The 24,862-nt window shown below is 46.2% G+C and overlaps 1 protein-coding gene across 1 annotated transcript in view; it reads left to right on the top strand.

The window, feature by feature from the left end:
• SLC12A4 (solute carrier family 12 member 4) overlaps positions 1-24,862 on the top strand; it is a 435,256-nt gene that overhangs the window by 334,537 nt on the left and 75,857 nt on the right. Inside the window, exon 18 of the mRNA XM_077456642.1 lies at positions 15,591-15,786. Coding sequence (XP_077312768.1) covers positions 15,591-15,786 — 196 coding nt within the window. The remainder of the gene's footprint in view (positions 1-15,590; positions 15,787-24,862) is intronic.

Below are 24,862 nucleotides of genomic sequence, written 5' to 3'. Positions count from 1 at the left end.
TTACCTTATTTTGCCAGCTTTTTGTTACCCCAATCCAACTCTTGAGACATGTTGCTGCCATTTATTTCACAATTATATTTTCTTTTTCTTAAAATGTTACATTTTCTTAGTTTAAATATTTTAGAGGTTTTCTATTTTCAATTGTGAATAAAATATGTGTTTGAGAGTTTCAAATCATTTCGTTCTGTTTTTATGTAGATTTTTACACTGCGTCCCAACTTTTTTGGATTTCAGGTTGTACAAGGTATAAATATATAAAAACCAAAATAAAGAAAGGTTAGCATAAACAAGTCCTCCCCTTAATATATGACAAAAAAGGAAAAGGTCTTATGTCACCCGCAAACCACCTCCATCCCAATATATGCAACAAAATCCAGAAAATCAACAAGGGAAATAGGAGACCACCGCTCCAGGTCAGTTCACCAAAAGACTGCTCACTCTCCAAGCAGGTAAGGGTCTCAGGTGCAGGCTGATTGCACAGACCAGATAGATGAAGAATGAACAAAACTCTGGACAGCCGCACTCCGGATCAGATGAAAAGTAAAAAGTGCCTTTTATTTCTTCAAACTAAAATAACCTCACATCACACAAATAACAACAACAAAGGGAGAAAAAAACAACATTCTGACGCGTTTCACACTAAGCCTAGCGCTTGCTCATAGCTCAGCTATGAGTAAGCGCTAGGCTTAGCGTGAAACGCGTCAGAGATTTTTGTTTTTTTCTCCCTTTGTTGTTCTTATTTGTGTAATGTGAGGTTATTTTAGTTTGAAGAAATAAAAGGCACTTTTTACTTTTCATCTGATCCGGAGTGCGGCTGTCCAGAGTTTTGTTCATTCTTCATCTATATGCAACAAAATACAGGAATCGCCCTGGGACTTGAAATGAGGTGAATGCAGTTAGCCAACAATTGACAGAGTAAACGCAGTCTTAAAATTGTCATGCTAACATAAACAACATGAATCATAGCCAAGCCAGTGAAATGATACCTATAGTAAAAAATGGAATTACACGTATCATGTTAGAAAATTAAGAGGGGGTGGGAAGATATAGCAAGGGCTACTCCAAAAACACGTTTACCCTTAATCACCCAGAATGGGACTATTGCGTTACCCAGTATCACAGAAATCATAAATAAAAAATATATAATTTGTTAAGGAGTATACAAAAAATTCATAAAATATAAAAATGTTAGAAAATGTAAATTGCAAAGTATGCAGGCATGACACAGTCGAGCATCTGACATTTAGTGGCATTAACCAGTCTAAGTCAATTGCCAAGCCCTTGCTGCAGAATACATTTTTGGGGGATTTTGTCACTGAAATCGAAGTCTCCCCTTTCACCGCTGCAGACGTGGAAAAAAATTCCACCTATTAACACCATTGTCATCTCCTGCTCCCATGAACACACTTGGCCACCATTAATACCGGTTTCTACAACTGCTTGCCTCCACTGTAGGCCTGCCATCATTACCATCTTGTATTGGGCCCACTGCTGTTCCTTGTTGCAATGGCACTTTTAATTTACCACACCTAATTTTTCACAGCTGTTGGAAAGAATGGTAATTTTTCTGCAAGGTAACATCTTGTGCTCTGTACGCAGAAAATATGCAGCTCTACTAAATTGATATTAAATAATGCAAAATAACATTCAAGTGAAGATTCATAAAAAGGAAAATATGAAAATAAATTACGGTAATAATTTATACCAAAATAAACAATGCATTAATAGTGTCCATGATGATCGCACCATAAGTGAAGAGTGCAAATCACGCTCACAAATAACAGTCTTTAAATGGTCACAATGTGCCCACAGAGAGGTCCAGTAGTGAACATTTGAACATGTTAAAATCAGGTGACATTAACCACAATTCTTTAGTGCAGAAACGTTGTCGCTGAGTTTTGAATTTCTCCACAAGTAACCTGTACTGCTTACCAGACCAAAATGACCCCCAAGAAAAATTGAGTGGTCAATGGCACATTTGGGAACAGTCCCAAACAGCTCAGACAGGAAGTGCAGAAAACACCAGTTTTATTTTACCATCTTGTGCTCTGCATGAATATTTCTGTAAGGTTACAGCGTTTTAACACCACTAATACCCAAAACCCAATATTTTCTACTGTTGCAAAGAATGTGAAAATGCTCAGCAGGTAACCTTCTGTCCCTTGCTGGATTGTTGTGGTTGGCCAAATCCCTGGGGGACACCCTTACACATCTGTACACTACAGTATCCCTCTGCCTTTGGGTCCCTGCATGTATCCCTACCCCTACCATTTTTATTCTGACCACCACTTGGGTCCACAGGCTGGAGTGTTTTTAAATAATTTGAGGCTGAAAAGTAAATAAAGAAGATAAATTTTTCAAACACATCAGGCAATTCGTATTCAATATGGCTATTGCATCTATGCTCAGGTCCATTAATTGGACATTTGAGTTAGGAAGTACTGTATGTCTGTACTATAATGCACATGTCTGTGAAAGTATATCTGTGTTATTTCATCATCAGCCTGAGCTTTGCATATGTTTTAACTTTGTCATAATAAAATTTAGCTTTTTCTATAAAACAAATTCTATTTTGTAAGTAGTGGTGCTTTAAAAGGGTCCTGTGCTCAGCATGAATATTTTTGTTGGGTTACACTGGCTTGGTACCAATAATACTCAAAACCAAATGTTTAGACCGTTGTTTCCCAGAGATGACATTTTATGAAATCATGACATGGTAACTACTTCAAAAGACGATTAAGTGGCCTCATTTGACGGCACTATGGGTCTCCTGAAGGTCACCTCCCTCAATGCACGTGGCCTTAACGTCCCGGAAAAGCGCTCGCAGCTCCTGACTAGCCTGCGCAAAAGTGGAACCCACGTTGCCTTCCTACAGGAAACGCATTTCCATGGAGAGCGTATTCCGAAACTGACGAACGGGGCCTTCCCGACGGCATACCACAGCATATCGCCTATCTCCAAGTCCAAGGGGGTCAGCATCCTCCTGGCCAAGTCGCTGCCGTGGGTCTATGAGGCACAGCGGGTGGACTCCCAGGGCCGTTTCCTCCTTCTGAAGGGAAGGGTGTGCGATGTGCAGGTCACTTTCGCCAATGTCTATTTCCCTAATGTCGACCACCTGCAATTTCTACGGAAGTTGTTACCCCAACTGTTAGAGTTTTCGGAGGGTATACTCATCTTTGGGGGTGATCTTAACTTTGCTATGGACCCCTTGTTGGATGCTTCTCGTGGCGCCTCCCATCTCTCATACGCTCGGCTTAAGCGGATGAAAGCGGATCTACATACCCTACGCTTGGTGGATCCCTGGCGTTTACTACATCTGCAGGCCCGAGATTATTCCTATTTTTCCCACGTTCATCACTCCTACACGCGGCTGGACTACTTGCTGCTATCCCACAAGGATCTGCCTCGGGTAGTTTCGACTGCCATAGATGTTATTTCCTTCTCGGATCATGCTCCGATCCATCTGACACTTCAGTTGGGCCCTGTGACTCAGACCCCCCCGTCGTGGAGACTAAACGAGGCCCTGTTGCAATCGGAGGAGATCCGCGCAGAGGTCTTGGCCTCGATACGGGAGTACTTCTCTATCAACGTGGCCTCAGTTGCCAACCCCCTGACGGTGTGGGAGGCTCACAAGACGGTGGTGAGGGGCACCTTAATCCGCATAGGGGCTCAATTAAAACGCGAGAGGACACGTCAAGTGGATGAGCTTTTTGTCCTGATCCGCTCTTTAGAATGTGCCCACAAAGCCAGTCTTGCGCGGTCCACCTACCAGGAACTTCTTAAAGCACGCGAAGAGCTTCGCTTACTTATGTTCCACAAAACAAAGCAAAAACTGGCTTGGGCTCACCGTTCGATGTACGAATTTAGCAATAAACCCGGCACCATGCTGGCTAGGGCTCTGCGAGGTCCTCGCACCAAAACTTACATTCCCCATATCCTGACGTCTACTGGCCAAAAAGCGACCACATCCTCTGGCATAGCATCAGAGTTCCGATCGTTTTTTGAAGGCCTTTACAATTTGGAAAGGCCACATTCGGCCGCTTCCGACTTCGCCGGTGGGTTCACCCCACAGTCCTATGTGGCCACGTCCGGCATGCCCTCACTCCCGGCTGAGGTTCAGGTGGAACTGGAGAAGCCTATTACGATCACGGAGTTGGGGGCGGCGCTAGCTAGCTCGAAGCCGAAGAAGGCCCCTGGCCCGGACGGCTTCACTCCAACCTATTATAAAACGTTTTTTGAGACGCTTTCCCACCCATTGGTCTCGGCTCTTAACTCGATTACGGATGGTAATTCCTTTCCGGTAGACACACTGCGAGCTTACATATCTCTCATTCCTAAAGAGGGGAAGGATCCACTTCAGTGCGGTAGTTACCGCCCGATAGCCCTCCTGAACACCGACCTTAAATTGTTCGCCAAGATATTGGCCAATAGGCTGCTCCCACATATCCCGGAGTTGATCCACAGGGACCAAGCGGGTTTTGTTCCACATCGGGAACCCCGGGATAACACCATTCGGGTGGTGAACCTAGTCCACGCGGCCAGGTCCTCGGCGCGACCCCTTCTCCTGCTGTCCACTGACGCGGAGAAGGCTTTTGACCGCGTGGATTGGTCCTTTATACAGGCCACCTTGGAACACATAGGTCTTCGTCCCTCGATGCTTGGGTGGATCCTTTCCCTCTACTCTCATCCCACGGCTGCGGTCAAAGTGAATGAAACGAGGTCCGGTTTCTTTGACATCCGCAACGGCACTCGGCAGGGTTGTCCCCTGTCCCCACTGATTTTCATACTTTCGCTGGAACCCCTCCTGTGTAGGATTCGGGAGGACTCTGGCATCGCAGGTTTTCATAAATCCTCTGGGTCCCACAAGGTGGCCGCCTTCGTGGATGACCTAATCTTTTTCCTCAGATCCTCTGAATTCACTCCCCAACCTTCTCCAGTCCCTGCAGTACTACGGAGCCCTCTCTGTTTTCGATTAATTTGACTAAATCATCCCTCCTGAACATTACGGTAGACAAGGCCATTGTCGGCCGCTTGCGCGCAGCTCATCGGCTGCGCTGGGCGACCGATACTATTCATTACTTGGGTGTCGACATCAGTGCGGATCCCTCTAACTTGTACCAGGCGAACTTTACTCCACTCCTTCTCCGACTCAAATCCGATCTTCAGCAATGGCATTCTCTTACTTTAACCTGGTTCGGCCGCTGCAACGCCATTAAGATGACCGTACTGCCTAGGATATTGTACTTGTTACAAGCCCTCCCCATCCGTCTCCCTCCGTCTTTCTTCAAGCAAGTTGACTCGCTGTTTCGTGACTTCATTTGGTCCCGTCAAAAACCGCGCATCAGACTGCAGATCCTTCATATGGCTAAGCACAGGGGAGGAGTCGGTCTCCCAGACATCAAGGCGTATTACAGGGCGGCCCACCTTACTAGACTGGTCGACTGGTACTGCCATGCGGAGGCCAAGCAGTGGGTGGCGATGGAACTGGAAGACTCTGAGGGTATGGCCGGGTGCTGGCCGTGGGTCGCTACCCCGTTACCGAAGGACCTAAATGACCATCCTACGCTAGGCAGTACCCTACGGGTCATCAGGGACGCCCTCCGACGTTCCTCGATCTCCCCGATGCCCTCCCCCATGGTGCCCATTTTGGGTAATCCTGACTTTCCGCCCGGCAGGCTGAACCCCGCCTTTGGGCGTTTGGCGTCAGCGGGGCCCTCTCATTTTTATGACTTCTTGGATCCGGACGGCAAACTTGCACTAGAAGCAAGGCTATCCACTTTAGACCCCCCATTGGACTTCTGGAGCAGTCTCCAACTCCGCAATTTCCTGCGCAGATGTGCACGGACACCTGGCATATCGCGCCCGCTCACGGAGCTGGAGCGCATCTGCTACCGCAGGGAACCGATTCGTCACTGTTTATCTCTGATTTACTCCTCGCTGATCTCTCCGCCTGGAGGGTTTGTCCCCCCTTAAAATAAATGTTAGAGAGTGGCAATCAAATATAGGTTCTGATAGAGTGCCATACAAATAAAAACTCACAGTAATGGATGAATGCCTGAAACAATAGACATATAAATCGTGGGTGCTGTGCAAAACTGCAATAAAATATGCTGACAATAAATGAGTATATAACTTAAGGTGATAGTCCAAAATATATGACTAAAAGTGTACAGTGAGAATAATCACATAAGCACAATCCCATGTGACATGCCAAGTGGAAACAACACAGATATCAATCAATCCAATATAACAAAATGCATGTTCCATGCGGTGTTTATAAAGTGCAAATAGTGCTAGCAGCAAAAAAAAAACGTTACAACACAGGTGAAATGATAAACACATAAAAATAAGGTGCTGGTAATCAGTCTGGGATATTCAGTCCTGTGGACGTGCTGTGTTCTAAGGGGAAGCACTAGCTTTGAACTTCAGTGATCCATGCAGGCATACATGTGCAGTGACTTAATCCTCCTATTTATCCAATACGTGGATAGATGTGCCCTTACCTCACGGCTGTGAGGTTACAGCCTTAATAGTATAGGTGGGTAACTGGCTCCTGTTCCTGGGATAGGTATGCCTCACGGCTGTGAGGTTACAGCCTTAATAGTATAGATGGGTAACTGGCTCCTGTTCCTGGGATAGGTATGCCTCACAAGATAAAGAGATAATGTCCCATAGTGTAGTAGTTTCAGGTGGTTGGCGCAGAGGTACTTTATACACTAATTGTTTACTTCAAAAGACGTTCATGACAAAGATGTGGTGCCCCTGAAATGTGTAGTGATCTGCCTTTGCCATTTGACGTTGATAGTATCTGCTAGGTGCATGGGCGAGGACTGAGATGCCACTGGCTTTCCTCCATTGATGTGGGTCTGGTCTCATTAACAGCAGCTCCACTACGGTCTTATCTATTGTACAGTGTTCTCCTGCTGCTCCCCCTGGCTGTCACACAGCTATTTGTTTTTGGAATAAATGTTAACATACACTGATCATGCACCCTTGCTGACTATTCTTTTTCATAATGATTGCTTGTGAGAGAGGCAGTATTCCTGGTTTCAGCGACAGGTGAGTTGTTTTCGTTTAATACATTGTGTCTATTGGAAAATTCCTGAGATCAGGTATAGTGGCACTTGCTGGAAATATTGTTTATTTATATTGCATCTTGGAGCAGACTTGTTCTTGTGAAGCTTCTGTGTTCTGGCAAGCATTTGTATCTTGCTGGTCTTTGGTTTTCTGTATCGAGTGTGAGGTGAGGTTTTTCAAGGTGCAAATGCCTCAAGAGTTATTTGAAAATGAGCACAAGTAGCATGTGTAATTGTTTACAAAGCACTGGGAGCCATAGCTGCTTTAATAATGGGGTATGTAATAGTGGTCAACCGATATGGGTTTTTCTCTGGCCGATGCCAATATTTAGAAATTGCGGTGGCTGCCCGCTCCAGTGTGAAAGCAGCCTTAAGTAATAAGTAAGCTTTGGGGTGTATTTCAATACTGTGTGTTGAGGTTATCAATTGACATTTGTCAACCAGAAAAAATATATATATATATATATATATATATATATATATATATATATATATATATATATATATATATATAATATATTTAAAAAATAAACTTGTGGCAGGCATGGGAAAACACTTTGGGTGTTTGCTTTCCAAAATGTAGTCATATTGTGGGTGTTTCTACTTCCCTGATGCTTCAGGGCCTCCAAACAAATATGTAATAGGTAGTCAGGAAATTAGATGTCTAAATTATGCCCCTTATGTGGCTAGGCTGCGAAAAAGTCTCAAATGTGGAATCCTCATACTTTGAAGAAGTAGCAGAATTTGTTTGGGTTTAATTTAATTAAATGTACAGTGCCTTGCGAAAGTATTCGGCCCCCTTGAACTTTTCAACCTTTTGCCACATTTCAGGCTTCAAACATAAAGATATAAAATTTTAATTTTTTGTGAAGAATCACCAACAAGTGGGACACAATTGTGAAGTGGAACAAAATCTATTGGATAATTTAAACTTTTTTAGCAAATAAAAAACTGAAAAGTGGTGCGTGCAAAATTATTCGGCCCCTTTACTTTCAGTGCAGCAAACTCACTCCAGAAGTTCAGCGAGGATCTCTGATCCAATGTTGTCCTAAATGACTGATGATGATAAATAGAATCCACCTGTATGTAATCAAGTCTCTGTATAAATGCACCTGCTCTGTGATAGTCTCAGGGTTCTGTTGAAAGCGCAGAGAGCATCATGAAGACCAAGGAACACACCAGGCAGGTCCATAATACTGTTGTTGAGAAGTTTAAAGCCGGATTTGGATACAAAAAGATTTCCCAAGCTTTAAACATCCCAAGGAGCACTGTGCAAGTGATCATTTTGAGATGGAAGGAGTATCAGACCACTGCAAATCTACCAAGACCTGGCCATCCCTCTAAACTTTCAGCTCAGACAAGGAGAAGACTGATCAGAGATGCAGCCAAGAGGCCCATGATCACTCTGGATGAACTGCAGAGAACTACAGCTGAGGTGGGAGAGTCTGTCCATAGGACAACAATCAGTCGTACACTGCACAAATCTGGCCTTTATGGAAGAGTGGCAAGAAGAAAGCCATTTCTCAAAGATATCCATAAAAAGTCTCGTCTAAAGTTTGCCACAAGCCACCTGGGAGATACACCAAACATGTGGAAGAAGGTGCTCTGGTCAGATGAAACCAAAATCAAACTTTTTGCCCATAATACAAAACGATATGTTTGACGTAAAAGCAACACAGCTCATCACCCTCAACACACCATCCCCACTGTCAAACATGGTGGTGGTAGCATCATGGTTTGGGCCTGCTTTTCTTCAGCAGGGACAGGGAAGATGGTTAAAATTGAGGGGAAGATGGATACAGCCAAATACAGAACCATTCTGGATGAAAACCTGTTGGAGTCTGCAAAAGACCTGAAACTGGTGTGGAGATTTATCTTCCAACAAGACAATGATCCCAAACATACAGCAAAATCTACAAAGGAATGGTTCACAAATAAACGTATCCAGGTGTTAGAATGGCCAAGTCAAAGTCCAGACCTGAATCCAATCGAGAATCTGTGGAAAGAGCTGAAAACTGCTGTTCACAAACGCTCTCCATCCAACCCCACTGAGCTTGAGCTGTTTTGCAAGGAAGAATGGGCAAAAATTTCAGTCTCTCGATGTGCAAAACTGATAGACATACCCCAAGCGACTTGCAGCTGTAATCGCAGCAAAAGGTGGCTCTACAAAGTATTAACGCAAGGGGGCCGAATAATTTTGCACGCCCCACTTTTCATTTTTTTATTAGTTAAAAAAGTTTCAAAAATCCAGTAGATTTCGTTCCACTTCACAATTGTGTCCCACTTGTTGGTGATTCTTCACAAAAAATAAAAATGTTATATCTTTATGTTTGAAGCCTGAAATGTGGCAAAAGGTTGAAAAGTTCAAGGGGGCCGAATACTTTTGCAAGGCACTGTATCTCCATACTGTATGTTAGGAATAGGGATGCGCTCGGTGGTCGACTCTAAAGCATGTTCGACTTGAACATGGGCCGTTCACCTGTTCGGCGAATTCAGAACTTTGTGGACCATCCGCACCATATTCGTGTGGCACGAACGGCCCACAGTGCACTACGCCATCGCAGTGCATTGCTGGCTCATGATTGGCCAAGCATGCACTGTGACCCCGCATGCTTGGCCAATCACAGCGCCGGCAGCGAGGAGAGCCACAATTGGCCCACACTATATAAGGCCGCCAGCGTGGTGGGCTTGTGTAGTGTGTTGGCGTGCAGGGAAAGAGCAAGATAGGCAGGGACAGTGTCTTTTTGCTTGGGAACCTAGTGCTGTTACAGTGGGTGTTGTGTGCCTCCTGCACAGTATACATCTGAAGCTACTCCTTATTGCTGGTGTTGTTCTGTTTCTGTAACACAGGCATCTGCAGCATTTACAGTGGGTGTTATGTGCCTTATGCACAGTATACACCTGAAGCTACCCCTTATTGCTGGTGGTGTTCTGTTTCTGTAATACAGGCATCTGTAGCAGTTACAGTGACAGTAGTGTGCCTCCTGCACAGTATACACCTGAAGCTACCCCAATTGCTTGTTTTCCCATCTCGCCATTACTATGTCTGGAAGGCCAACAAGGAGAGGCAGACAGTCATGAGCCAAAAAAAGAGGGCAAGCAGGCTCTGTGTCTAGAGACAACAGTGCTGGTCGTGGACGTGGTGCATCGTCATCAGCACGTGGCCATGGGACACGCTTGTCTTTATTTTCGGCAGCTGGACGTGTTGAGCCGCATCATGCTGAAGACTTGATAGAGTGGATGACCAAGCCCTCTTCATACTCCTCATCCTCTCTCACCCAGGCTCAGGATACTAGCTCCTCTTCCCTCGTTTCAATGTCATCAGTCCCTCCTTCCCTAGAACCCACCATGTCCTCCCCCGAACTTTTTGAGCACTGTGTTGGGTACATGCTCTAGGAGGATGCCCAGCGTTTTGAAGGCCCTGATGATACCCAGTGAGAGGAAGGCAGTAGCGTGAGCACAGAGAGAGGGGATGCTCAAGAAGGACAGCAGTCTGGCAGTCATATTCCACCAGCTGCAGCATACTGTCAGGTTTGCTCCAGTGATAAAGAGGGAGGTGATGATGAGGTCACTGACTCCACGTGGGTTCTTGAGAGGAGAAGGAGGCACATCTCCAACGAGGCAGGATGCCCTCCGGGGGCCCGCTTAAGGGCAGCACACTGACTGAATCACACAGCAGAGCTCCGCCTTTGCAGGGTGCTGCCTCTGCGCGTTATTCCAAAAGTTCTTTGGTGTGGGCCTTTTTTGAGATGAGTGCATCAGATGGCACCACTGCTATTTGCAACATATACAACACATACATCTGTCAGACACAAGTGAGGAAAAGCAATCAATGGCTCTTCCTGTTTACATCTTAATCGGCCATGAATGGACACGGCTGATCACATGGTAAAGAGCCTCCGTCAGAGGCTCTTTACCGAGATTGGTGTAGCGGTGTGTCAGACTGACACACCGCACCACCGATTGTCGGAATGTGAGCCCCCATGGGCGCGTGCCGGCAGTTATTATAGGACGTCCAGTCAGGATAACTGAACCATTCTGCTATAGGCTGACCGGGAAGTGGTTAAGCTGTTTTTGTTGTAGAAATTTCGATCTTACGTTTAGAAGGGCCAATGCAGGGTCAGGTGTTATAGTACATTCATACATTGCTGAGGCAAGTAAGAAAATAGATTTCCAAAATTCTTGTACCACTGGACATTTCCACCATATGTGTAAATGTGATCCCAGCTCTGAACAGCCATGAAAGTAGGAAGCTGAATGATCCGGAACATATTTCGAGATTCTAGCTGGAGCTAGGTACCATAGTGTGAGTAGTCTTAACTGCTGTTACATTCATTGAGGAAGATTTTGTTATGGACCCTATCTCAGACCTTTCTGCTGTATCAATAATATGACATAAATAATTTTCCCATTTGGCCACATAAAACGGTGGGGATGCATCAGGTTGAGTAAGCAATTGAGAATAGAGTGATGAAATCCTTCCCCTACAATGTGGATCTTTCAAGCTAATTTTTTTGAAAATGTATAGTTTTGCCATAGCAATCTTTGTGTTTAGAGAGGAAGTGTAGAAATTTTTAATTTGTAAATATCGAAAAAATTCAGATTGGAGAATCCCATATGATTTACTTAAATCTGGAAAAAGGTAATATTCATGAATCTGAAACCAAATTTTGCAAGCATGAGATACCAGCCTTTGACCGGGCTCAGAAGGTCATGGGGGAAGTCCATGCTGGATACAAGGCCGGATTTTTGTGGAATGAAAGGAGTGGGTTCGGTAAAGATTGTACCCTGTACATAGATCTGTGTCTGTCATATAGTGATAAAGAATTTTTAGTGATCGGATTTAGAAGGTCCCTATGATCCCTTGGATGTAACCATAATATATTCGATATCGGGAAAGGGTCACAGTCCACTGCTTCTATTGCAACCCAGAGGGAGGTTTTAGTAGTAGCTTGATATTTTGACAGTTGTGCCACTTGAGCAGCCTTATAATATGTCATGAAATTTGGAAAACCCAAGCCACCCCGTAGTTTGGGGAGATATAAGGTTTCTTTAGACGATCTTGGTTTAATTTGTCCCCAAGTGAATTGTATCGCTCTCTGCTGTATAATTCTTAAAAAATAAGCTGGGATGTGTATAGGGAGAACTCTAAATATAAAAATTTCAGAAGAATGGTAATTTTTGATTAAATAGATTTTTCTGAACCAGGAAAGTGGAATAGATGACCGTTTTGAACAATAAAATTGTTGTTGTTTGTTTCAATAGGGCTGGATAATTGTCAAAAAATAAAATCTCTGTGATCTGCAGTGAGCTGTATGTCTAAGTAAGGCAGACTGTGTATAGCCCATTTAATGGAAATGCCTTTTTAACAGTACACATATCCTTATCGGATAATGAAATGTTCAATGCTGTTTATTTCTGCATATTAACTTTAAGACCTGAAATATCTGAAACCCTGTTTAGGATGTTCAGAAGATTAGAGATTTGTGGGGGGTATAAGAATAGAAGACTATCATCTGCAAATAAATACAACTTATGATGATATCCACCTAGTTCTATGCCTGTAATGGAAGGATCAGTTCTAATTCTCTGGGCCAATGGTACAATAAGCAGGGCGAATAGAAGAGGAGAAAGAGGGCACACTTGTCTTGTTCCCCTTCCTATAATAAATGCATCTGATTTATAGCCCGCATATATATGCTTTAGGTTAATTGTATAATGCAGCGAGCCATCGAAATTGTTTTCTTTTTTAACTACTACCCATTTAACTTTTTGATCTTTTTTCTTTAGTTAAAAAAAACAAGTGATTAAATCGTATTAAAAGAAAGCTTAGCTGTCTGAACAAAATTGTGTACCGCATTTATCGGCGTATAACACTGACTTTTTACCCCTGAAAACAGAGGGTAAATCGTGCCTGCGTGTTATACACCAATATATATTTTTTTACCAATGGGGGGGGCGGGAATCGGGTGGTCCGCCTCATTGGGAGGGTGTTGGGCCGGCCACCCTGCCCTTCCTGGCCCTGGTTCAGAAAATAACACTGCCAGCCCCCTCCCACACACCGTATCCCCCCGTGTCACCCCCGATGCCTGTACCTTTAAACAGGAGCCTAAGCAACGCCCCTCGTTCTGGCCGCTCCTCCCTCCCGCGCCGCCTCCTCCTTGATTGTAGATTTTGATTGGAGGAGGCTGCTTTTGTGTGCCTCGATTGAGCTCTCTCGTGTACCCGGTTATGTGACTCTCCTCTGGTCATTGATGGTCACATGACCGCTCTCCTCCCGCTCAGCCTCCTCCTTGATTGGAGGAGGAGAGCGGTCATGTGACCATCAATGAAACAGCACAGGAGAGCCACATGACCAGGTCCACGAGAGAGCGCCGTTAATTGAGGCACACAGAAGCCCCTTCGACAATGAGTGAGACACAGAAGGAGCTTCTCAACCCTTAAAGGTATGCTGGCAAGGCTGTCCCAGGAGGCTTGTACTGTGCAGGGGGTCAGTGTGATGTGAAGGGGGTCAGTGTGCTGTGCAGGGGGTCATTGTGCTTTGTAGGTGGTCTGTGCTGTGCGGGGGGCTGTGGAAAGTTTTTTTCCTGAAACTTCCCTCTTAAAATCAGGGAGCATGTTATATGCCAGTGCGTTTCATATGCCGATAAATATGGTAACATTTATTTGTTGCATGAACAAGTAATTGTCAAAGTATCATAACACTGAATATTGAAAAATGGCCTAGACAAGAGGGGGGGGGGGGGGTGGGTTACCATGCCGTTTTCAAGTGGTTAAAGCTGAATTGAAGGTATGAATTTTATAGCATGATTTCATTGGTTTAGCTTGGACAATGCTATACCTCTGGGATCCCAAGGAACTGTGGAAACTGGAAATTACTGTAATTACATTAGTGATTGCCACTGTTATCCTGGTACCTTACTGAGCAGCTGTCCTGCTGCATAGTGAACACAGGGGGTTCTCATTCAGCACAGGCACTATTCACAGAATCCCTTGTTTTTTTGTTTTGTTTTAATAAACACAAGGCGTGTTCTAGGCAAACTTCATAATTGCATCTTGCCACCTCTCCACTTCTTCCAATCTGAAAACGCTTTGCATTTATGGAGAGAAATGCAAGGTGTTCTGTGAATGTGCCAAGGAGGTCACCCTCCAGTGGCGTAACTAGAACCTTCAGGGCCCCGATGCAAGAAACCATGAAGGGCCCCCCTGAACCCCAGCCAGGGCCCTTCCCTCTGAGTCCGGTGGTGGAACTCCAGGGCGTGGTCACAGGTATGACCTTTGTGAGCCCTGTAGTTCCACCACTGGTATCAGTAGTTTTTTTTAATTTTTAGGTGCAAAATTGGGGGACTGTCCCTAGGCAGGATGGGGTCCCCGTCCCCAGAAGAGATGAGGTCCTTTTCTCCAAGGCAGATAAAGTTACTGCACCCAGGTGAGAAGGGGTCCCTGTCCCCAGGGAATATGGGGGTCCCTGTCCCCAGGGGAGGTGGGGGTCCATGTCCTCATGTGAGAAGGGGTCCCTGTCCCCAGGGGAGATGGAGGGGGTATGTAATGGTGTGTGGGGGATGGGGTCCTCTCACTCACCATGACCAAGCTGTAGGCCACACACTCATCCATGTTGGCCTGGGCTCCATCCAGTGTGCTGGACGGGTGATCAGCATATCTCCCAGAAAGACCTTTCATCATCTGTGTATGACGGGGGAGGAGGGGGACTGGCAGACAAGCCTGCAGTGTCCTCCGGGGGGCTCTCATAGGACTGCACTGCATCTGGGTGCTTAAAGTTTGTTTACCCGGGAGAAGTATGCAGTGCAGTGTGGGCCAGTCTCGGGGGGACGGGGACTCTGGCTGGGGAGAACAGACATCAGACTGAGCAGCAATGCATGGAGCAGGAGAGGGGTACTCTGAGGAGCCGGCCGAGGACACAGGTCATGGGGGGAATGCACAACTAAAGAGCAGCCAGTGTGATAGTCGAGCATGGAGCTCTGCTAGTCACCCTCCACCTCCAGCCACCCGTGTGCATGGTGCACTGGTACCCCTAGCTGCCTATGCTGCTGCCGGCCATATGTAGAGGGGGCTGCATGGGCCCCCTGCATCACAGGGCCCAGTTGCGGTCGCGACTGCTGCACCCCCTATAGTTACGCCCCTGTCACCCTCCATATTTACTATTTAGTAGGGCAGGCGCTTTAAAAAGAGATTATTCACACTGTATAATGTTACCTGATTTGGAATGTTTTTTATTTTTTACATTTGTATGAATTAAATCTAACCTAAAAATATGATTTCCAAAATTGTGTATAAGAAATTGAGTATGTGAGAGCTTATTTGTCTTTTGTTTCAGCATTCAACAAATATACAGTAAGTAGAGTATATTCTTTATAGATTTTGCTAGGATGGTAAGTGTTAGCGTAGCATGATATTCTATAAAGATTGCATTGGTTTGTACATACTGTATAATGTGTTATACTTGACGATAATAATGACATGTAGTGCAGTGCTGAGTTTTTTTTATTCTTTCAGACTATTAAAAATATGATGGAAATAGAAAAAGTGAAAGGCTTTTGTCAGGTTGTAGTTTCCAACAAAGTGAAAGAAGGTATTTCACATCTGATCCAATCATGTGGACTTGGAGGGATGAAACATAATACTGTTATGCTGGGATGGCCATATGGCTGGAGACAAAGTGAAGATCCTCAGTCATGGAAAACCTTCATTGGTAAGCATTTTCTGAAATTAAATCAGGACCTATGCTACATATACATACTAAATATGGCAAAAGATGTGAAATGGTAATTTAATATGAAAATTTCAAATTTGTATGCTTAGAAGTACTCACAAATGGCAATAATCCAGATGTACTGTATAAAACTGTGAAACATTGATACATTTATTTTCAGCACTGGGAGTCAGCTCCTGGTAATTTTGACAAAAAAACACAAAAAGATATGAAGTACACTCCCTCTGCCATAACACTTACCCTCCACGTCATGTTACCTGTACGTCATTTTGCTCAGGTGGTTGTACCGGGGTGATGCCTATAGCTAGGTAACAGCGATATGCATAACCACTGCTTTCCAATCCTGAACCCACATCCAGGCAAAGGCAAACCACAACCTATGCAGCATGAACCAATTTGCTCCAGTGGGGCAAATAAAGTTTCTTTATTGTACATCACGGTACACAGAGCCACAGTAATAACTGTATGGGTTATATGGCACCTTCAGGTGATGGACACTGGCACACCCTAAACAGGAAGTTTGATTTCCCATATAACCCCTCCCCTTACCGGGAGTACCTCTGTTTTTTTGCCAGTGTCTTAGGAAGGCGGTAGTTCTTGTGGCCCCAGTTTGTCCCAGAAGATCTTGGTATGCAGAAATAGTAAAGATGGGCTATCGCAGGGAGCAGTGTTTCATCCTTCTTAACAAACACTACATTTAATGGTTTGGCTATTGAAACCCACATTCTAAGGAATCATGGGCTTTCAGGCTCACTGATGCCTACCTTGATTGATGCAAGGAAGGCAGCTTCCAGAGTCATTTATTAGAGTCTGGAAGGCATATGTTTCTTGGTGTGAATCCAGGGGTTGGCATCCTAGGAAGTATGTCATAGGTAGAATTCTTGCCTTTCTGCAAATGGGGCTAGAAATGAAACTGGCCTTGAGTACTATCAAGGGCCAGGTCTCTGCTTTATCAGTATTGTTTTCAGCGTCCGCTTGCTTCGCATTCTTTGATCCAAAGCTTTATACAGGGGCTTAATCCACTGGTTAGGGCACCCCTGAACCCCTGGGATTTGAATTTAGTTCTGATGGCATTACAGAAACAGCCCTTTGAGCGGATACGACATATTCTTTTGGTTCTTTTGACAAGGAAGCTAGTTTTTCTGGTAGCCAAGAAGGGTATCAGATTTGGCAGCTCTTTCCTGTAAAGAGCCATATTTAATTGGTCAAAAGGATAGAGTAGTCTTGCGTCCTCATCCCAGCTTTCTGCCAAAGGTAGAATTACTGTTATTACTGTGGCTCTGTGCCCCGTAATGTACTCCAAGAAAAGGATTTTACAGGTAAGCTGTTATAAAAATCCTATTATTCCTGTTCTCCCCCAAGAGGCAGTCGGATATGCCCTGGATCAACAATCTCTGGTGGTATTACTTATAAATGTTAAAATCCTGGACCACAAATTGGCCTTAAGTATCTTAAAAGGACAGGTCCTCGGTTCTAAAGACCTATAGCCTCTTACTCCTTGACAACGTTTTTTTTTTTTTTTTTTTTTTTTTGGAAAGGGTTGCTCACATAGCCCTACTTTGTTGGGACACCAGTGATGCTGTGGGAACTTCTTTTGGTTCCACAAAAGCCACCATTTGAACTGATCTGGGACCATAAGGTGGTATTTCTATTGGCTATTAGCTCTGTCAGGTGGGCTTGAGAACTGGCAACCCTGTCCTTTTAAGGAACATTTTTTTGGTTCTACATAAAAAAAAAAAAAAACGTGGCAAAGCACATGTGGTTTTTACTCTGGGCACTTTGTGACTGACACAGGGTGGAGCGGCTGGTGGCAATATAGCGCTTGGTCAGGGTGGTGAGTCCTGCGGGGGGGCCCCTCATTCTGCGAGCAGCTAGGAGGGTGGGATTTTATGTACCTTGCCTTAAGTCCCTAAGTTGTGGCAGGCGAGTGAGGGTCAGCATGGCGTCAGAAGCTAGCGCTTCTTCCCCAGACATCCCTGCTATTGCAACCAGCTCACCTACGCAAAATGTGTTGCCTATGGATGCTTTGTCGGTGGTCCTGGAGACCTTTGTTGCCAGGGTGGAAGCGGCGTGCGGGTGCAAGGGGGAAAAAAATTCTCCCTCCCTCCCGTCTTCTGGGGAGATCTCTTATTCAGACTCGGGCCCCGCAGTGACTGGCGGCCCCTGTTCTGACGTGTCAGAGGATTCAGACTAGGACTGTTCGGACAGTGAGAATGACTCTGTCCGGGTTAGAGCAGAAAAAAGCACTACCCTGTTTCCCCTAAAATAAGACCTAGCCTGATTGTCGTGTTGGCTGCAATATAAGCCCTACCACCCAAATAAGCCCTACCCTGTTTCCTCAAAAATAAGCCCTACCCTGAAAAGAAGACCTACAAGGACTTTAACTAGGGCTTATTTGGGGGGTAGGGCTTTTATTGCAGCTATCACCGACAATCACACTAGGTCTTATTTTAGGGGAAACAGGGTAGTAGGAACACTTATCACTGCGGTGCGGGATACCCTGAAGATGCAGGATGCAGCAGGAACTTCTGCTGAGGTGGCAGTCCCTTTTGGGTAACCGGCCCGCACGCCTAAGGTGTTTCCATATTTGACTTATTTTGATAAGTTTATCTACAAGGAATGGGGAAGTCTGCAACGGGCCTTTTCAGTCCCAAGAAGAATGGCGGTGTGTTACCCTTTGAGGAGAACCTCCTGAAAAAATTGGCATCTCCTCCGGTCATTGACCCCCCGGTATCCAGGTTAAATAAAGTAACCACGATTCTGGTAGAAGGGACTCTTGCCTTCAAGGACCCTGCCGACAGGAGGGTCGAGGCAGTGGTCCAGTCCATGTTTACGATGGTGGGGTCAGCGTTACGACCTGTGCTGGCCATGGCCCTGGTGTCGCAGAGGCTTACTGAATGGGCAAAGTTGTTGCACCGTGAATTGGAGAAGCAACAGTCTCCCCCGGTCTGCGTAGAACTGGCAGATCAGTTGGTGCATGGCCTTAAGTATGTCTGTGATGCGGCCCTGGATAGGGTCTCCCTGCTCTCTAGAGCATCAGTATCAACAGTGGTGCTACAGCGCCTGATTTGGCTGAAATGCTGGTCTGCAGACCAGGCATCTAAAAAAGCACTGGTGGATTTTCCCTTCCAAGGTGAGAGGCTATTTGGAGCTTCACTGGATGACAATATTTAAAATGTTACTGATGGGAAGAGCACATTGCTCCCACAGTCCAGGAAGCGTAAGGAGCCACGCCGTAGGTAAGAGCCCTCTTTTTCCACTCAGAAACGTCTTTTTCACCCGCCCGGGTCGGCAGGTAAGCATTCCCAGTCCGACGAGGCGTCTGCTGAAGGACAAAAACGTCCCTGGTTTCGCAAGCCAAACAAGTCTGCGAGCAAAAATGTTATTGCATGAAGGTTTGCCCTTGCCCGAATCTCAGGTGGGGGATCGCCTTCAGGAGTTTGCAACCCGGTGGACCTCCCTACTGTCCGACCAATGGGTCTGTGAACTGGTTTCATCGGGATACAAGAGAGTTTCTTTCTTGTCCACCAAACAGATTTTTTCCCTCCAACCTACATCTGTTTCCGGCGGGAAGCCCTATTTGAGGCAGTACAGGATCTGCTGCTAAGTGGGGTGATAGTACTTGTACCGACGCTGGAAAGGTTTCAGCGATTCTACTCCAATCTGTAGTCCCCAAAAAGGAAGGGGTACGTCCAATCTGGGACTTGAAGGCCCTCAACAGCTTTGTGAAAGTGCAAAGGCTCAGAATGGAATCCGTTTGCTCCATGGTCACTGCACTCCATCAGGGGGACTTCCTGGCGTCCTGCGATATCAAGGACACATGCTTACATGTACCCATATGCCTCAGGCATCAGAAGTTTCTGCAATTCGCAGTCAGGTAAGAGCACTACCAGTTTGTGGCTCTCCCTTTTGGCCTGGTATCAGCACCCCGAGTCTTTACCAAGATAGTAGCTCCAATTCCGGCGTTAAGGCAACGGGGGATCGCAATCGTGGGTTATCTAGATGACCTCCTTCTGAGAGCAGCTTCTGCCTCAGAATTAAGGGAAGATGTAGCGATCACCATACAGACTCTCCAGGAGTTTGGGTGGGTGCTGAACCTAGAGAAGTCGGTGTTGGTGCCGACCCAACGCCTGGAGTGCCTGGGCTTACTGCTGAACTCTGGAGTTTTTCTCCCTTCAGACAAGCTGCAGACTCTTCAAACTGCAGTGAAGTTGTTGGTGAACCGCAGGTGGTCGTCGCTGCACTTCTGGATGTAAGTTCTGGGCCGCATGGTAGCCATTTTGAAGCGGTACCATACGCTCAATTTTGCACTTGAGTCCTGCAAAAGGAGATTTTGTCAAAATGGGACAAATCTCCGTTATCCCTGGATTGTCAAATTGGGGTGAGCCAGCTAGTCAGGTATTCCCTTCTCTGGTGGCTGAGGTCTCTGGCGCTTTGGTCTGGGAAATCGTTCCTTCCTCTCCATTGGACAGTGATCAAAACGGATGCCAGCCTGACTGGTTGGGGGGGAGTTTTGGGCGTACAGTCAGCCCAGGGCCTCTGGTCGTGGGAAGAATATCAACTGTCGATCAATGTGCTTGAGCTTCGGGCGATCAGGTGGTGCCTCTCCACATGGTCAAGGAGCCTACAGGGGCGTCCGGTCAGAATCCAGTCGGACAACGCCATGGCGGTGGCTTATGTCAACCATCAGGGAGGAACAAGGAGCTTGGCTGTAGCATGGTAGGTCGCTCACATCCTCCAGTGGGCAGAGCAGCACGTGCCGGCCCTGCCGGCCATATACATTCCGGGTGTAGAAAACTGGCAGGCAGACTACATAAGTCTTCAGATGCTGGACCCAGGGGAATGGTCATTGCATCCGGATGTATTCCGGCTCCGTGGCTGAAGTGGGGCACACCAGATGTGAACCTCTTGGCCTCTCGGCTCAATTGGAAGGTGCAGAGGTTTTTGACCAGGACAAGAGACCCCTGGGCGGACGCGTTTGTGGCTCCACGGGGGCATTATTGGCTGATTTGTGACTTGCCCCCACTCAAACTTCTATCACGTCTGCTGTGCAGAGTGGAGACCGAGGGGATTCCGTTTATTCTGATTGCCCCAGATTGGCCTCAACGTCCTTGGTACGCTGACCTAGTAAGACTGGTGGCGGATGTTCCTTGGCGGCTGCCGATGCGAGAAGACCTATTGCAAGGTCCGATACTTCATCCTGCTTTATGGTCGCTGTTTTTAACGCCATGGCTGTTGAAAACCAGGTGCTAAGGGACCGAGGTCTGTCAGACTCAGTCATTTTCACTATGCTGAGTTGGTGGCTTGTCATGCAAGTCTCCCTACCTGGTCATCAACAAGGATAAGGCGGTGTTATGTCCGCAGCCCTCTTTTCTGCCAAAGGTGGTTTTGCCATTTCATCTAAATGAGGACATTGTGTTACCATCCCTATGTCCTAAGTTGACACACCAGAAAGAAGTTGCCTTACATTCCGTGTACGTGGTCTGGGCTCTACGGGTGTATCTGTCTGCTACGGCTGTCAGGAAATGTTCCATCCGCTGGTAATATCTGTCTTTTGGCTTGCAGTACTAAGGTCCATCAGCAGATGTGTCCTGGCAGGTTGGAACTGTCAGGAGAGCTTTTCCCTTCTGATGTTATGTCATCTTTGGGCTGCAGTACTGGCGTCCACCAGCAGATGGATCCTGGCAGTGTGGAGCAAACAGTACCTCCTGCAATTAGGTGTCACTTGAGGCCAATCACAGGCTTATAAATACCCGGCAAGCACTCACATGTTTGCCTTGGTTTTGTCCTTGAGCCCTGACCTGTTACCCTTAACCTTGATTCCTGCATCCTGAACCTGTTGTGCCTGATCCTGTCTATTCCTGCATCCCTGGAACCTTGTCCTGCAACCTGATCCCTTTCTCCTTGCCCCCCCCCCCCCCCCCATCTGCTGACCTCCTGTTTATGACCCTGGCCTGGCTTGACTACGATTCCGGAATCCCCTTTGTTATATATACTGGTTGGTTGTCACTGTTATTTTGGTTTTCTCATTCTGTTTGGTATTGGTGGTGTATTCACATTATATGTATTTATCCTAATAAAATTACTTACTTTCACCTACTTATGTTTGGTTTACTCTGTCGCAGTCACACAGTTCTGGTGACATCCGGTTTATGACAGAAACCAAGGCCATCCCTAAAAAGAAGTGGCTGCACAGAGGAACCATCTCGGTTCTGTTGGCTTTGCTGGTGGTTTCCTATTATGCTCTGCTGGTGTCAGAGTGGCGAGTATCTCCACCAGACACTGAAAGAGTGGGCCAATGACCAGATGCTTGAGATCATCCATTTGGCCCACTCCCTGGTTGACCAGGGTTGTATATTGTTTAGGGATGTGCAGACTTTGATCCAAATATGTGCTGAGCTAGCCCTGTGTTCCAAAGACCAGTGAGGATTTTTCTCCCCCTTTCAGTGCTGATCAGGTGGAGTCCCTGGTGTGGGTGTTAGAGGAAGATTCTGCATGCTTTTTTGAGCACTATTCCGTTTGTTCTCAGCAGAAGCTTATGGGAATGTATTTACTTAGTACAGACCCTTGTTAGACGGGCAGCATGTGATCTGTTGTTTGTCCAACCAATACTCTCAGCATGGTCTGATATGTTACAACCAGCCCCAACCAACCCACAACAAACCACCTCTGCCATCAGACACTTGCCTGCCCAAAAGTCTGTTTCCCCATCACCTATGCCAAACCCAGTAACAGTCCAGTAGGGATGAGCTCAGGCGTGTTTGCATGGTCCACGTGCTGAGCCTGCCAGGAAGTCGGCGCAGCACTGCGCTAATCACAGGCAGTGAGACATTGCCCTATCTCTGCAGTCGTGCATCGGGGGCAAAGTCTCGCTGCCTGTGATTAGCGCAGCGCTGTGCCGACTTCCTGGCGGGCTCAGCACGTGGACGCGCCTGAGCTCATCCTTACAGACCAGTATACGTTGCTTCCAACCAAATATTCATATCCGGTCTCTGCTCCCTGTACCTATCCTGCATTCAACCCACCTACCTCTTCTCAGCTGCCTACTAATCCACAAGAACTTCCCCCAGCTGCTGTTACCTCCTCTCTGCCATATCCCAATCCTCCTTTCCAGTCTGCTGCACCCCCCATCTACAGAGCTTCAGTGACTAAGCCAAAGAAAAAAACGAAGATTTTTCCCAACCAAAATGATCCTGCCATTAACCCAACCCGTCTCCACACCCACCAATCTGTCCCAGCCTGAAGTGCCAAAGTCCCAGCCTGAAGTGCCAAAGTCCGCTTTCCAGTCTGATGTCTCGTTGCCTACTGCCCTGCCTGAAGTGCCAGAGTCTGCTTTCCAGTCTAATGTCTCGTTGCCTACTGCCCTGCCTGAAGTGCCAGAGTCCGCTTTCCAGTCTGATGTCTGCTGCCCAGCCTGATGTGCCTCTGTCTGCTGCCCAGCCCAATGTGCCTCTGTCTGCTGCCCAGCCTGATGTGCCTGTTTCCCAGTTCAAGGTGCCTACCACCCAGCTCGATGACCTGGAGCCTGCCGCCCAGCTTGATGACCCGGAGCCCGCTGTCTTCCCTGAAGTGCCTGATGCCCAGCCTTATGTACTCCTATCCATTGTTCTGCTTGATGCCATTGACTATGGACAATTACAACCAGTTGGAGCTTCCAGAGGCCGCTCCTTTGATGGGGGGTACTGTCAGGAAATGTTCCATCCGCTGGTAATATCTGTCTTTTGGCGTGCAGTACTGAGGTCCACCAGCAGGTGTCTCCTGGCAGGGTGGAACTGTCGAGGGAGCTTTTCCCTGCTGATATGTCATCTTTGGGCTGCAGTACTGGCATCCACCAGCGGATGGATCCTGGCAGTTTGGAGCACACAGCACCTCCTGCAATTAGGTGTCACTTGAGGCCAATCACAGGCCTATAAATAATTGGCAAGCACTCAAATGTTTGCCTTGGTTTTGTCCTTGAGCCCTGGTCTGCATCCTGTTATCCTGAACCTTTATTCCTGCACCTTTATTCCTTCATCCTGAACCTGTTGTACCTGATCCTGTCTATTTCTGCACCCCTGGAACCTTGTCCTACAACCTTATCCCTTTCTCCTTGTCCCACCCATCTGCGGACCTCCTGTTTATGACCCTGGTCTGGCTTGACTATGATTCTGGTATCCCCTTTGTTATATATATATATATATATATATATATATATATATATATATATATATATATATATATATATATATATATATATATATATATATATATTGGTTGGTTGGTTGGTTGTCACTGTTATTTGGTTTTCTCGCTCTGTTTGGTATTGGTGGTGTATTCACATTATATGCATTTATCTTAATAAAATCAAAAAAGGGGGTGTGTGCCCCCTTTTCCTGTCACGGCTCATTCCACCAGGGCAGTTGGAACCTCCTGGGCTTTCCGACATCAAGCGTCTGTCTCCCAGGTGTGTAAGGCGGCGACTTGGTCATCTGTTCAAACTTTCACTAAATTCTACAAAATTTGACGTAAGAGCATCTTCGGATACTTGCTTTGACCGCAACGTTTTACAGGTGGCTGTGTAAGGTTGCAATTTACGCTTTCTTTAAGTTACAAGTTTGTTGTGAACGCATCTTTTGATGCATAAGTTGGTCGCAGGTTTTGATGGCGGCTGTTTAAGATGGCAACTCCTCTGTTGAGGTGTTCCTTTTGTGTGGGTGAAGTTATGTTTTGCTGTTTCCACCCCTCGTTTTTTTAAGGTCAAGAATTAAAGGAGCTGTGTCCATCAATGAACAAAAGAGAAAATGGGATTTTTGTACTCGCCGTAAAATCATTTTCTCTGAAGTTCATTGATGGACAAAGTACCCACCCGTCCTATTTTTGTTTGTACTGCTTTTTGACGAACTGAACTGCACGAAGCAGGGTGAGGGGTTATAGCCTCTCCTGAAGGTGGCATGATAACCCGAAGGTTAAGAATTAAAGGAGCTGTGTCCGTCAATGAACGGTAAGTACAAAAATCCAATTTTTTATTATTTTATGTAACTTTTTTGGTCCTTCATTGCTCACCACAAAACTGAGA

Source organism: Lithobates pipiens, unplaced genomic scaffold (assembly GCF_037356315.1).
Source record: "Lithobates pipiens isolate NorthernLeopardFrog02 unplaced genomic scaffold, aLitPip1_a1.2 Scaffold_10, whole genome shotgun sequence".
NCBI classification, from domain to species: domain Eukaryota; kingdom Metazoa; phylum Chordata; class Amphibia; order Anura; family Ranidae; genus Lithobates; species Lithobates pipiens.
This window is presented reverse-complemented; position numbering and strand designations above follow the sequence as displayed.